Here is a 14,647-nt window from a genome sequence, read left to right as displayed (position 1 = left end):
CACCCTCCAACGCCAATTTCCCAGCCTCCTGCTGGCCCAAGTATTGCCCCCCAGCTCCATGCAGATGCCCGTATTGTTGGTTCGTGATTCGTTGTGCGTGACGCCGCCCTTCCTACTCCTTTTCTCGGTTCTTGAGTTTTGTCCACCCACTCTTGCCCTTACCCCGGACCCCCTCCTCCTCTCCACCAGGTGTCATGATGCTTCTCGCATCATCGTACTCTTTCCCATCCATTGGTCTCGTCTTGATGAAGACGGCCTCGTCCATCTTCTCCCCCCCATCATTCCATTCCTGCTGATCTAGCAGTTCCCATTCGGCATTGTTCATCTCGGCGAGAAGATGCTTCTTCAAAGGGTCAGAGATCTTGGAATATCGGTTGAGGTGCCAGTGGCGGGACGGATTATCTCCGGCCGCAGCGGCAGACCCAAGGAAAGTGTGGGCTGAGTTGTGTGAATACGAGCCAAGACGTGCTGGGAACGCGTTGACCTTATCATCAATGACTGGCGACGACGTGCTCTGAGATCGGTGGTGACGATTGCGAGCGTTGCGTTGGGTGAGGACTCGGGTCACCGCAGTAGATTGCGCAGGGGCTAAAATCATCTGGAACAAATTGCGACCAATGTCACAGGCATCCTCCCACGTTTCGGTGCCTGCAACGAAACCTTGAGTGCGAGAAAGCCACGCAACATCCCAAGCCAGGAGAGAGACGCCTTCAATAAAGTAGCTGAACGCAAGGGGTTCCTTCTTGGCAAACTGAGCGACAGATTCGTTGTGGTCGTCTGAGCCAATGTATAGCGGACGGGGCTTGGGAGACGAGCTGAGATCCATTCTGGAAGCGGTAGGACTGCCGGGTGCAGAAAGACTCGATCCACTGCCGGGGAAGGTGATGCGTTGTCCAAGGTACGAGGTAAGCGGGGGGTTAATGGTTGCAAGTGGGTAATCTCGGTGAGGCAGGGTGATTTCAGCAGGGAGTCGGATACCCAGGTAAAACGAGCAGAGGAAAATGAGCCGAGTGACGTTAGCCAGGGCGGCGGAGAGTTCAGTGCATCGCATGTCTGTATGATCAGTTAGTTGGGGAATTGGGGGACGGCGTATCAGTGGTCTTACTATTGATCTCCTTCAAATCTGGCAATAAGAGTCCAGCAATAGAGTGGCGATCCTTGATAGTACCGTTTTTGGTCTTCTTCCTCGAGTGATGGAGCCTCAACAGACCGGCAGCTTCTCGACAGAGAATGGCACGAGTATCGACTGTCTTCTCATGAAGCGCGTCGTATTGTGCCTTCAGCTTCTCACCATTTTCTTTGAGCTCCTCCATTCTCTTCTTGTAGTTCCTAGCCTGGGCTTGTTTCGCTGCAGCGAGGTTGGCTCTCCGTTCCTCTAGGTTCTTCTTCAAAGCCTGTGCATGCTCTTTCTTTTCTTGTAATTCCTTCTGCCTGACAACGAGTTCGCGTTGCATATCTTCTTCTTGTTCCTTGGCCCGCTGTTCTTCAATTCTTTCCTGCTGTCTTTGCCAGGCCTTTCTCAATCTGGCAGTTTCTTCATCGAGGGGTTGTTCAGGCTCAGGACCAACAATAGCTTCCACTTTCTTTCCGAGGGACTCCTTCTCGAGCAGAACTCGCGCGAGGTCAAAGCGACAATTGTAGAGCAGGTTGTTCACACAATTTGCGCAGTTGGCGCTCGTGTTTTCGGTCAGGTGTTTGTGACAGACTGGACAATCCATCTTGACGGTTTCTACGTTGATGTACGTAGAGTCGGTAGAACAGCCAGTAGAAGTCAGGGGGATCTCGATCTCATGTTCAGTGGTCTCGTCGTCTTTAACCTCCGCATCCAGCGATTTCGGCGGTGGCGCGGTTTCACTGGCAAGAAATCTGTAATCATGATGTTAGAATGAGGCTTGTCTCATGAGCAGTGTGCATCGAGCACGATTATAGCAACGGCGCTGGCATTGTCACCAGGGCGACATCAAATCGTCAAAGAGAGGCACGGGAACTGGAATAGGCACGACTCACCTGTCGCGAAGCGATCTGAGGCTTAGGCTAGGCCTAGACCGTCTGGGCTGCGACATGACGTAGACGTGGAAGAGAAGACAGTGCACGTGATTTGGCGAAAGACGCCAATGTCAAAGCGGTTAAGCGTCTGTACACGCGTAATGCCGATATTTAACCGAAGACGGACCAGGCGAGAAGGCTGTGAGGTCCTTCAAGCGTCGAATTTTCATCTCTCAAAGTCTACCAGCAGCCTCGCCAAGATGGACGCACCGAATAGCGTTGATGCTGATGTTATAACTTCTCCGGCTGCGAACGAGGGGAAGCAAACACCTCCTCCTCAATTGTGTACAGACGCGACAACTGTAATCCATTCCTCACCACTACCGGACAGATCCAGGTCCAGACAAGGCAGTCGGGCTCGAAAACGTACAAACGAGGAGATCTATCAACCACCTGAAATTGCGAAGTCGAGTCCTACAAGTACAAGGCTCCAGAGAACTGCAACTCTCCCAACAATGCCCGAGGCTGAAGCATCCCACGCTTGGACCAAGACTTTCGAGCATCAAGGCCCGCCTCAAACCAGTGAGAACACCACGTTTCAGCCAACCGGTAGAGAGATTGTTGCAGTCCCTGCTCCGTTACCCCAACGCAATGGTTTTGTCAAAGAGATCTACGACTATCAACAGCGCCTAGAGCTCGAATTCCAGGCGTTCGAGCAAGCGATGAACGAGAGAGACATCTCTGTGGACTTGGATGCAATCGATTGGGACGAACTTGAAGCGCGGTATAATAGGGAGATTCAGCCATGCCTTGCAGTTGAGAGGGAGATTATGGAAGAGTTCAATGCTCGCTCCGCGGTAGGCAGCTATTTTCATGAGCAGGCAAGAGGAGGCTAACTATTTGCAGCAATTCTCGCTCTATATGCAAGTATCAAACGAACATGAATCTGAGAGGGCCATCAAGAGGTATGCAAACGCTCTGTTACTGGTGGCAAGCAATCTGACATCCATGCAGACTTCGCACACGGATCGCTCTTGCTCAAAATTCGGAGAAGTTATTAGCCGAGAAACAAGCCCACCGTGAGTAACAAGGACTTGTTGCACAGTACTTCGCTCACCTTTTCTTCAGGCACAAAGGTTCTTGAGGCTTTTCAGAGTGCTATGGCGCTCCTAGGCAGTCTTTGAGAGCGTTGCGGGATCGTGCTGTGAAACGGGGAACTCGACTACGTCATGCGGTACTGACCATTGGCGCAAAACGTGATTGTCGACACTTGTGATCAGGACTCTTGATCGTCTTGTGGCTTGATGGTTGCTACCAAGATGAGCATTGTATGCCCGTGATGTCTGATGAGTCAAAGTCAAATGCAGACAGAGATCTTCTCGCGCGGCTAAATGCACTGAAAACGTCGACGGTGTCTTTTGAACAGACAAAGTAAATGAATGACTCTTCTCAACCCTTGGACATTGAGCTGATGCCTTTTAGTTTTCAGACACCTCTCGGGAGGGCGCCTCCTGTTTCGCTTGACCCTATCCCGGCTCGTGCCCTCCACTCAGACCTTTTGACAAGATGGAAATCTCTCGGAGGCAGTCCTTCTTCGGCTCTCCAAAACCCCGCTACTTCGGCCCCAAAGTCTGAGGACGAGAAAACAGTGGAGGAACTCCTGGCAGATTTAGGGCCTTCGGATGCGTGGGAAGTCGGACAGAGTGAAGAGGAACAGGTCGCAGATCTGCTGCGGACTGCAAAGTCAGCGCTGGCAGATGCGTCACACACAAAAAGTGAAGGATTAGGCGCAGACCAAGCCGAAGGCACAACAGCAGGGGAGGACAACATATCTACAAAGCTCCCGCCGATTGATGTTTCGGTGTTTCAGCCTGGGCCCGAAACAGAAGAGAGCCCAGTCACCGCGGTAGGCAACAACAAGTCGAAAGACACTTTGGACCAGGAGGCAGATGAACTGTTGGCAAGGATCCTAGACGAGGCCAGGCTTGAATCTGCAGAGACACAGGACCAAAACACGAGTCTCCCAGAGGAGGACGCTGAAGAGAATACCTCCCCAAGAGATATAGAGCATGCGAATCCTAGATCTGAGCGGGACGCGTCTTCTTTTGACCTCCCCACCACACCTTCCAAACTGCCAGACCCCTCAGCCCCAACCAAGCCGTCAAATGAAGACGACGACGCCGACGACGACGACCTCGCCTCTCGCTTTGCCGGCCTATCCCTCCCAGCAGTCCCGACGGGCATAAAATCCACCAAGGCAGCCTCGTCCGCGCCAAAGCCCAAGATCGGCTTCTCCGACGAGGAGATCGACACGTGGTGCATCATCTGCAACGCCGACGCCACGCTGCAGTGCATCGGCTGCGACGGGGACCTCTACTGCACGAACTGTTGGGTGGAGGGTCACAGGGGCGAAAGCGCCGGGTTCGAGGAACGCAGCCACAAGGCAATCCAATACGTCAAGGGGGGCGGGAAGAAGAAAGCGCCCAAGAGGAGAGTCATGATGGGTGCTTGACACACACAAACACACACTTTGTCACCGCCGGTGGTGGTGGTGGTCTGTCGCCGACTGATGACCCGATTTTGCCATTATTAACTATAATTTATTTAATCCTCAAGATGGTGCGAAACCCCCAGAACGAAGCCCTTCCAAAGAGACACGTTTTTTTCCTACACGCTCTCCTTTCCATCCTCTTGTGCCTCCGGCTCAGTTTTGTGGGTGGCTCTGCCGATCTTGTGTGCATGCGCCCTGTTCGGCTCGCCAGGCGGAACGATGAAATACATGATGCCATGGAAAACACTGGCCACCAGAGGTGCCACCCAGTGCACCCAGTGCCAGCCGGGAAAACGGCTGCCCACGTATACACCGAAACACCTTGCCGGGTTCAGGCTAGCACCTCCGTACGCCGGCAGACTGAATGCTGTGCATAACGCCAGACTCCCCACGGCCAAGCCGACAAAGATCGGTCCGAGGGCAGGGCCAAAGATCTCGCGCTGGCGGGGATCCAGACCGACTCCGAACGCGAGGATGAGCAAGAGCAGGTCGCTGATGACTTCGATGGTGAATGCGCTCGAGACAGGAGTTCCCATGCCCTCGAAGAGATAGCACCCTCCAACCTTGAATTCTCTGGTATTCGCTGCCGCCCTCAACAGCAGGCCCGCAAGAGCACTGGCTGAGATCTGCGCCACCAGGTACAACACCAGACGGGGAAAAGTGGTCAACCTCGCGAAAAAGGTTCCAACGGTGATTAATGGATTCATATGACCACCGGACACGGCACCGAAGGAGAAAATTAGTAGCGCGAGGAGGATTATGTTGATTGGCGCTGCGATGAGAGGACCCAGGAAATACGAACGGCTGAAGGGACCGGATGTCTCTGACGGTAACGGCGGAGGGGTGTTTGGGGAGAGACTGTTCCAAGCTGAGGCCCAGACGAAGATCATGGTGCCTAAAGACAAGTTATCGTCAGCATCATTCGATTACCAGACAACATGTTCCGCCCTGCGCGCCTGCGCACATCTCCCGATTCAATAGCCCACACATCTCGCCAGCAACCACCAGAGGGATTGGCTCACCGACAAACTCGACCATAGCCGCCTTCCACAGCTCCACCTCCCGAAACCCTCGAAGATCGAAACTCTCCTTCAAGGTCAAATTGGGCGCGGCATCGGGCACCTTTTTCAGCAACTCCTCATTCTGGGGGTCGGAGCGGTCGAGGGTGAATTCTTGGTTGCCGCCCAGACGACCGGCGAAGGGGGCGCTCAGAGAGCCGCCCCGGCGCCGACGAGCCGCGAGCGAGGTCGAGTTGAACGTCTGCCTCGTAGCGGTGGTGGTCATTTCGTAGGCGGTCGTCGCGGGGAAGTGGTCGGGGACGGTGAGACAGGGGCGGAAGGTGGGGGAGAGAGGAGGCGTGGGAGCTTGGACTGCTGTTCCTCCGTGGTGGGCTGTGTGCGTTGCTGTAGCGGTGCGTGATTCGGATCAGTCATGGACGCTGATGCTGTTTTGGAACCGGCTGGCCTTCAAGAGACAAGACTGCGGATGTCTGAAAGGCAGCGATACACCGCCACGACAACACCGGGGTTGGTTGAGTTAGATAGCTGGCTCGCTCGTCAATCAATCGACGACTGGTTCTCTTGCCTCTTTAGTCCCAGCGTTATTGTTTCGCTCGACAAAACACCAGACTGGTCAACAGCATCAACGAAATCTCTCCTCCACTCCCACTTCTTTTGGCGCAACCACCCTCTCTTCAGCTCTCCTTCCTGTTTTTCTCTTGTGGCTGCCCTTTTCTTCTCCGGTCCTTCTCCTCTTTCTTCCTTCCTTTGCCTTCCAGCAACAAGTATTCCCGGGAACAAGGATCTGACTCCTAAGTCGATGAATTGATAGTCAGGTATACCTGGGTAACGGGTATGCCGTCACGGTAACGGCAACGGTACTAGGTAGTGATAAATGGCAAATGATTTCTCAAAACATTCCCTTTCACCGCACTGAGGTTGTGGTGTTTTACAAAAGGCGACAGACAGACAGACAGAGGGCGGGAGATAAAGCCCCCAACTTCAATCAATGCCAGCCAAAACAAAATTTAGGCCAAAGGACCCGTCTGAGATCTTTATTCAAAATGGCCAGTGTCAATCTCAATCTTGTCGTGTCGGGTTCAATGGGCGCGAAGGGGGAAGACGGCGGAAAGAAAGAAAAGACAAGCAACTTTTTGATGGATGAGAAAGAAAACTCCAATTGCTCCGTACGGTGGACGTGTGTATTATGTACGGAGGCACCTCGTAGTTACTCGACGGTAGGTAGGCGTGGTAGGTTAACAGGTAGGTACGCAAGGTCAGGAACCGTGGTATGAATAATCAGCACGGCGTGTGCGCGGTGCCCCGTTTCCCTGTTCGGGAGAGGTACACATAAACATACGTGCCTATGCAGGGATGTGATGTGCTGTAGCATCCATGCTCTGTGCTACTCCGTAGGTACAGTGGTGGAGCATCGTGTACGACTTCTCGAGAACGCCTCGGGGATGATCATGTACCGAGTTGGCAGGTCACGATATGTATGGGCTTTTGTGGCGCTGCTCGGGGAAAACCAGATGTGCATCGATGGCTCTGGTGGCTCTGGAGGTGCTGATGACAAAGCGATGACAGGGTGAATATCAAGATGCATACGAGAAACGCTGTATGCAACCACATGCAGAACGTGCTGGATAGCAATGGCACCGCTAACTAGGCACCTTCAATCTCGCTGTACATGTCGGCGGCAAGAACCTGATGTCGCCGCAAAAATCGTTATTACACTTTCCGCCTCGCAACCCAGGACCTGCAGGGCTCATGATGGATTCGTTCAAAGCCATTATTCCTCAACACCTCGAGCCATCCTCACTCATCCTCTCCATCATGTCTTCGTTCCACATGGTCGTCGTCTGGGTTCAACAGGACTCCAATATCGGTACTCTCATCCAGTACCCTCCTCCCTTCCTTGGCTGTTGGCAATCTCATGTCTTCCATGACGAGCTGCAAGGTCAACTCGGGCACCAACACAGCGCTCACATATGCACCCACGCCAGCTGCTCGCAGCGCTGGGTCTGACTGCAATGCCTTGTTGAGAGTCTTTGATAGTGACTCGGTAATTGCATGGACCATGATTCGGGCTCCTTTGGGACCATAGTAACCCGGCTTAGCAACATCAATCAAGCCTTCATTGAGATAATGCCGAATAGTCCTGCGGTTGCCCTTCGCCGCCTTGATTTTCGCGTCCAGCTCATCCAGGTAGTAACTGGATCTCTGTCGGCTGATCACCCGCTCCAACTCCAGCGTTTTCTTCGGTATCCGGAAACTTTCCAACTTCTCCCAATCCAACTTGGGATAGCCTCTTTCTTCCCATTGCCCTCGTGCTTCCGCAAGTCGATGCTGAGAACAAAACTTTTGTTGTTGTTGGAAAGGCATGGTGCGGAGGTTGTCCGGAACAAACACCGAGATCGTGTCTCGCACGGGTTTTTCACAAACGGGACATCTTACTCCGACTGTTCTTGGTTCAGGCTCCACCTTGAACTCGTCATTGTGCACGAGCAGAAACATGTCATCCACGGAAGAGAGAGAGGACGTCGACCCCGACCTTGCACGGCCTGCAGCGCGAGGCGAGTCCACGTCAAAAGAAACCAGGTTGTCAGTGCCGCCGGACGATGAAAAGTCGGGCATTTCTGGGATGTGAATATCCGGTTTGTGGTGATCCGATATCTCCGCTGGAAGACTAGGGATGTCAATTTCCTGCCGTTGCTTGATCTTTCCCTTGACCCCGTCCAGCACCGGCACTTCAGCAACGTGTATGAATGTGGTTTTCGATGCCTTCTCTTGACGCCCTTCCACTTCAGCATAAGATACAAAACCAGGACCTTTTCGCTCCGGTTGTGCGACGCTCTCGATGGGCTCTAGCTTCTGGAAAAACTTGCGGTTCGCATAGTTCTTGGAGGGCTTTCTCTTCTGCGAACCCGACGAGGTCCAGCCGGGGAATGGGTCGTCGAGGGTCGCATCTTCAAGGGTCCTCAGCGGCTCAAGCGCAGGTTCGTCTCTGAGCTTCCGCCGCTTCGGTCTGGTTGAGGCAGCTGTGCTCGCCGTACGTTTGGTGGGAGGACTGGAAGGTTTCAGAGTCTTGCCTTTGCGCGCATTGGGTAAGCTCTGCGCCGGCTTGCGGGGTAAGTCGTCGTCCTCATCTGAGCTGGAATCGGGCGGCGCGTAAATGAGTCTCTCTTCTTCCAGGGAGTCCGTCTTCATGTTTGGACTCGGAGATTGTTCATGAGACTCTGCCCCTCGGATAGATCGAAGCAGTGTCGGGCCGCGGTAGTTCTCTCGCGTGAGGTATGTTCTCGAGTAACTGGCATTAGGTCTGGTCATATCATCATCACCAGATCGGGCCAGTCATAGAGTGAGGGAGGTGATGTGAAAGTGAATATGTAATTGGTACTCGTAGTTGTCAGAATTTAGGAAATGAGCCCATTGATAGGGAACCAAGTGGAGGATTGGGAATGGCAGAGTGGTGGCACGCGCCTATTGTGGGCAACCAGTAGTAACTAAAGCTGACTCGTAGTCACTACTAGTAGAAGACGAGGAGCTCCCAGTGGTTGCCAGTGGCTCCCAATCGCAATCGTCAGTCCCCAATGATAATGGGCGCCCCCTTGCCTGTCAGCTGGCACGCTGGGCACTTGGCGGGACAGACAAGCTAGATTTAGGGTTCGGAGCCCAGGTTTTTCCGGGCGGTGGACCGCAGCTTAACTGGGCTGTTTGGGTGCTTGGTGACACTTGGACCCTGCGCCCACCTCCAATTTCGCCATGGCAAACGCAGTTTCACACTTAATCCGTTACTCCAGATGGACCGATTCAGCTAATGCAGCTGACAAACAACGTCTCTTCCCTATATTCGCTGAGCTCATCACAGCTAAAGGTGCATGGCCAAGAAGGGATGACACTTGGCTGTGGCAACTCGAAATAGTATGAATTGAGACGAGTACACCAAAGGGCACGCGCCCTCTTCTCCCCCCTCCATCTCCCTCGATCCGCCGGGGAAACGACACAATGGGCCTCCTGGACGAGGACCCCTTCGACAGTCTGGGTGAGAAGTCGACAGCAATCACCTCGCCTACAGCCATGTCTCCAGGGGCACAGAGTCCATCAGGCGTCCAAAGTCCCCCGCCCGAACAACAGCAGCATCAGCATCAACATCAACATCAGCACCCGCATATCGACCATGCCAAAGAGAAGCTACGCCATTTCATTCATCCCGATGGCCGGAAAATCCACATTGCTCACACCCCCGAAGAGCACGCCAAACTGCACAAAGAACTGAGCCAGCAGCATGGCCCCGACGAATTCGATGTCGTGATCTCCGGCACCCCAGAACATCTCGCCGTCGTACGCGAGCTGCACGCTCATCACTCGGCCCAATGCGACACGCTGCGCGAGAGACATGGCGACGTCTTCTACGAGTTCGAGAAGGTCAGAGACGACCTGGACCATCTGTCCAACGAACTCAATCAATTGACCCATCACGGGGTGTGTGAAACTGTCCTCAAAGTGTTGGACGGACCTGTTGCTAATCCATAGAGTAGGTGGCCCTTGACGCCAACTTCAGCAAGTTCGGCTACACAGCGCGGATCCGTACCAAGGACGACCACAGCGGTTCCTCGACACCGTCGCATTCAACGACAACAGCCAACTCAGAGCAAACTTTACTCGACAAACATCAGAGCCGCGTTGTCGAAGGAACGAAATTCTTCAAACGGCCCGTCATCCGCCAGTACTTCCACAAGGGACTGTTGTGGCGGTCTGCACGCAGCGGTGAGGTCGGCACCTTTGAACTGTTCGCCGACTTGCTCTACGTCGGCATTATTGGCATCATTGGGGACAAGGCCTCTGAGGATCCTACGGGGAAGTCGTTCTTGGTGTATGCCATCAACTTCACTATGGCCTTCAAGATCTGGAATGATCTGACACTCGTCTCGAACTGGTCAGTCGGGCCCACCCATGAGAACCGGATGATTCTTTGGTTTTACAAGCTAACGGTCGTGTAGGTTCGAGCGAGACGACATCGTCCAGAAGCTTTCTGTCATGCTCTACCTGATCCTCCTCTTCGCCTACACCACCAACATCTCGTACGCGTTTGAGGAAAGACATCCCGGCGGAGAGTTCGACACATACATTCCTATGATGTCTTTCTATCTCGCTGAGAGGTTCTACGGTGCCTTATATTTTACCTGGCTCTCTTACGTGGTGCCCCTGGTGAGGGGAACCCTCCTGTACACGTCCATCATCATCCTGTTGGCCATTGTGTTTTGGATCAGCAGCATCCACGTCGACTACCCCGGCCAACTGGGTTTGATCTGGATCGCGATTGTCATCGACCTCTGGGGCCAAGGGTTTGGGATGTTCCTCTCGCGCGCCTCTGCCCGACACATGCACGCGCAGGGCAGTCGCAGAGAACGCTTCATCCGAAAGTACTTTGAATTTTACCCGGCCATCAACATCGAGCACCGGACCGAGCGCACCAACGCCTTTGTGTCGCTGGTGTTCGGCTACTCGGTGCTCACCATCCTCTACCAGTCCCGGGCACGAGTCGGCCTCAACGCGTTTCTGGGCAAGGGCATCCTAGGCCTCATCCAAGCCTTTGCGTTCCAATGGCTTTACTTTGAGATCGACCACCAAGGCGTCCACATCCACGCCATCCGCCGCCACTGGCTTTCCAGCACCGTTTGGATCACGTGCCACCTGCCCTTCGTGCTCTCGTACGTCCTGGGGGCCGCGACACTGTCGAAACTCGTCCTCGCACACGACTGCGACAACGCCAATATCGAGGACTTGGGCGAGGCGTACCAGCCCAGATCGGTCGCGGAAATTGACTCCGGTCTGCGCTGGTACTACTGCGGGGGCATCGCGGCCGCGCTACTGTCCATGACTCTGCTCTCGTACTGCCACGTGCATAAGACGCTGGAGAACCCGCGGCTGAGGAAAGTCCCGCGCTTGGTGATCCGGTCGTGCATCGCCATTGCGATCTTACTGCTCCCACTGGCCAAGCACCTCTCATCCATCAGCCTGATCGGCACCACCACGGCGCTGGTCTTGTTGGTCCTGACACTCGACATCTTCGGCATGTCCTGCACGGGCGACCGCTTCTGGACCGGCGGCTGGTGCGACGAGTCCAAGCGCGCCACGCACTACGAGGCCCGCATCCGCTGCAGCAAGCGCAAGAAGCAGGAGATCATCAAGGCCATGCACCGTGGGGAGACCGTCCGGCTCGAAGAGCTGCTGCGCCGCCAGAGCACAAACTCCAGCGCCATGAGCAGCCAGACCGAGCTGGGCGTGAGCGAGAAGTTGGGCGATGAGGAGTGGCAGCACGCCGCGCTGTGAGGGGGGCTCTGACATTCCAGAATGCCTCTTTATACATTCAATTATATATCCAGTCATACCTGCAGACATACTACCATACCCTCCCGGCATTGGATCTACGTATCACATACCAAGGTATGTACCATACTGGGTGTATGTATGTATGTATTTAGTGGTATATACATCACTCTCACGCCTAACTATCTATCTATCCATCCATCCCTCGCTCCCTCCACCCGGATATCCATCCATCCATCCACACCTCTCTGTGTACCCCCGCATTTGTCCATCTAACCCATCTGTTTCTATCTCTTTACATGGAATGTGGTACTGTTACGCAACTGCGAATCAAGGAATGGCCGTCCAAGAACGAAGCTTTCCCCGGAGGGAAAAAAGGGTGAGAAGGAAAAGAAGGGCCTAGGGAATGGGAATGGGAATACACACACAGTAGCTACTCGGCAGGGAAAAGGGTAAAAAAGGATGAAGATGGGTCATGGATATCGTCGCATGGGTCTAATCATGGGCATGGTAGCTAGCTAGCGAGTCAGCAAGCGAACTTGGTGTTGCATTTCCATTTTCAAAAAAAAAAATTAGTCAATACGTCCTACATCGAGGGCGAGCACAGTACTCGGTTCTATAAGAGAAAGACACACTGGCTGTGTTTGCGTTTGTGTTTGGCTCATGGTTTGAAGCGGTTTAGAGGGGAAAAAAGGTGTTTTGTGTTTGTTCTGGTCTCATAAATAGTTTTTCTTCTTAATGCTGAGGAGAACCACCAAACACGCCAATACAGCATCCTTATCGATGCTATGTGTACGCTATATATCCAAGTACTCGGTACAAGGCGACGAAACTTTGGCCAGGGTTTCTATATGCTGCCACTTGGTCGCGGAACAGGCTCCCACCCCTCTCCTCTTACTCTTTCTACCTAGGATACGAGTAATCATGGTGCAGCGGCATCGCAACCGTGCCCGGGCTGTGATGTACCGGGTAAGGCACGTCTGTCTGGTGATGCGGCTGGAGTCTGGGCTCCGAGTGCGATGATGGGAGTGGACTTGGGTTTAGTCTCGCAGCTGGCAGGCTTGCTGTTTGCGCTCTCATTCTCGCCTGGGCCAAAGCGACACTGTCAGCCTCCCCCATTGTTACAGGGGACGGGACTTGCTGCTGCATGTGGAGAGGAGGTCTCTGCTGCCCAAGGACGCCTGACGAGCTATTGCGAGGGTCAAATTGAGTGGGAGAACTTTCCAGAGGAGGAGGCGAGAAAGACGGATAAGGGGAAGGGGATGGAGCAGGACCAGGATATACCTGGTACATGGGAGCAGGTTGCGAAGGGTGGACGACATTAGTCTGCACATTCTTGCGTGTTGCAGTCGCAGTAGCTGAGGAACCTGCAGTTATCGGCGTTGAATCCAGCTCGACCGCAAATGCTGGTGCAACTGGTCCATTGGTTGTGACTGTCTCTGCTGTTGATGTTGGATAATGATGTTGGTAGCGCGAGGGACCCTCGGGTCGCTGCATCGAGGATAATGAGGCTTCAGCAGAATGTGATGACTTGGCCATGATAGGTGAGGCTGGTAGCTCAACGGCCTCGACGGCGCAACTATACGAAGCAAGCTCGACTGGGCGAGCGCTCGAAGTCTGCGACGCATGTGCCGTCGATAAAGGCACAGCAGCAGGCCCATTGGATAGTTGCGGTGATCCAGCCACTGTAGCGGTACCTGTCTCGTGTCCGTAAACAGGTTTCCAGTTGTTAGATGCCACGGCTGGCATTTCATGATACCCATGGGCAGGCAATTGGCTCGAAGTCAGAGCAGGGACGGGCTTTGTGGAAAGGTGTTGATCAGAAACTGGAAGATGTGATTCACTCGGGACAGCTCCGGAATACCCAGCGGTGTGGTGCTGGTTGACAGTGTTGTGTCTCAGCGGCATTCGACTGGGTTCTGCTTGCGGCATTGCCCAACTACCGTGGGGGACTGAATGCCCGCCAGAAGAAGTAGGGACAGGCACGTTCTGTTGCATTAGACCAAACTCTCCGAGATTCTGTGCACCGACGGATCCATTCAATTGGGATTGATAATGGGGCTCGGGGTCTGTCGGGCTGTGCCATGACGAAGCATGCTGCTGATGCTGGGGTCTTCGCGCGGGCAGAGGCGGGGGAACAGGAGAATACTGCTGTACTCCATGCCCTGGATTACTTGTATACGGCTGCGGGATTGATGGGGACAATATAGGAGACGGCGGCGAAGGAGGCCGGCCTGTGTTTGGAAGCACATACGGAGCCGGACTGGCTCCAGGATATACGTTTGGTGCTGTCTGTGGTGATAATGGCGACACGGGCGCCTGTGGACCAGACCAGTGACCATAAGGCTGGGCATTTTGGGGCCCTGGATAAGAGTAATGGTACGTCGGTTGAGCGACTTGCGCGGGATGGGGTGGTGGAAGAGGACGTTGCTGAACATATGCCGGGTTGAATTGGTTCGACAGACCTTGCGACGGTTTGAAGCCTTGTGAAGACGTCGACGTTGTCGTTGACTGCAGCAGTTCTCCCGGGTTTGATGCCAGGTTATACACATCCCTCATGAATAGCATCGACTTCTTAGCGAGAGACGACATGTTGGTGGGAGTTCGCGTCCAGGGCTGACTTTTCCCAGCAGTTTCGTCCAGTATTGACCTACGGTGCGGTCAAGGGTTTTTAGGATATAGCAACACCAGGCCACAGCAAGTCATGCGCTCAAGTGTGAAGAGGTCCATGTTCGTATTCCCAAATTTGCAGAAAAGGGGGGAAACGAGACGATAGCTG

At 54.0% G+C, this 14,647-nt stretch overlaps 6 protein-coding genes across 6 annotated transcripts; 2 read left to right on the top strand and 4 right to left on the bottom strand.

Moving 5' to 3' along the window:
• Positions 1–112: 112 nt before the first annotated feature.
• On the bottom strand, positions 113–2,063 carry AYO20_09533 (hypothetical protein; the record flags this gene model as incomplete). The annotated part of the gene is made up of 3 exons (XM_022647802.1): positions 113–1,053; positions 1,106–1,866; positions 2,008–2,063. The coding sequence occupies 3 exons, from the start codon at positions 2,061–2,063 to the stop codon at positions 113–115; spliced, it is 1,758 nt and encodes a 585-aa protein (XP_022496239.1).
• A 438-nt stretch (positions 2,064–2,501) lies between these two features.
• On the top strand, positions 2,502–4,498 carry AYO20_09532 (hypothetical protein; the record flags this gene model as incomplete). Its single annotated transcript, XM_022647801.1, has 5 exons — positions 2,502–2,843; positions 2,893–2,951; positions 3,001–3,065; positions 3,267–3,417; positions 3,469–4,498. 5 exons carry the CDS (start codon positions 2,502–2,504, stop codon positions 4,496–4,498), a joined length of 1,647 nt encoding a protein of 548 aa, XP_022496238.1.
• Positions 4,499–4,653: 155 nt separating this feature from the next.
• AYO20_09531 (hypothetical protein) lies at positions 4,654–5,821 on the bottom strand (the record flags this gene model as incomplete). Its single annotated transcript, XM_022647800.1, has 2 exons — positions 4,654–5,432; positions 5,560–5,821. 2 exons carry the CDS (start codon positions 5,819–5,821, stop codon positions 4,654–4,656), a joined length of 1,041 nt encoding a protein of 346 aa, XP_022496237.1.
• A 1,532-nt stretch (positions 5,822–7,353) lies between these two features.
• On the bottom strand, positions 7,354–8,865 carry AYO20_09530 (hypothetical protein; the record flags this gene model as incomplete). The annotated part of the gene is made up of 1 exon (XM_022647799.1): positions 7,354–8,865. The coding sequence occupies one exon, from the start codon at positions 8,863–8,865 to the stop codon at positions 7,354–7,356; it is 1,512 nt and encodes a 503-aa protein (XP_022496236.1).
• A 678-nt stretch (positions 8,866–9,543) lies between these two features.
• On the top strand, positions 9,544–11,871 carry AYO20_09529 (hypothetical protein; the record flags this gene model as incomplete). The annotated part of the gene is made up of 3 exons (XM_022647798.1): positions 9,544–10,020; positions 10,077–10,474; positions 10,539–11,871. The coding sequence occupies 3 exons, from the start codon at positions 9,544–9,546 to the stop codon at positions 11,869–11,871; spliced, it is 2,208 nt and encodes a 735-aa protein (XP_022496235.1).
• A 900-nt stretch (positions 11,872–12,771) lies between these two features.
• On the bottom strand, positions 12,772–14,460 carry AYO20_09528 (hypothetical protein; the record flags this gene model as incomplete). The annotated part of the gene is made up of 1 exon (XM_022647797.1): positions 12,772–14,460. One exon carries the CDS (start codon positions 14,458–14,460, stop codon positions 12,772–12,774), a length of 1,689 nt encoding a protein of 562 aa, XP_022496234.1.
• Between the last annotated feature and the right edge of the window lie 187 nt (positions 14,461–14,647).

Source organism: Fonsecaea nubica (genome assembly GCF_001646965.1).
Source record: "Fonsecaea nubica strain CBS 269.64 chromosome Unknown Scaff89, whole genome shotgun sequence".
NCBI classification, from domain to species: Eukaryota; Fungi; Ascomycota; class Eurotiomycetes; order Chaetothyriales; family Herpotrichiellaceae; genus Fonsecaea; species Fonsecaea nubica.
The sequence above is the reverse complement of the archived record's forward strand: the minus strand, read 5'-3'. Positions and strand labels throughout refer to the sequence as shown.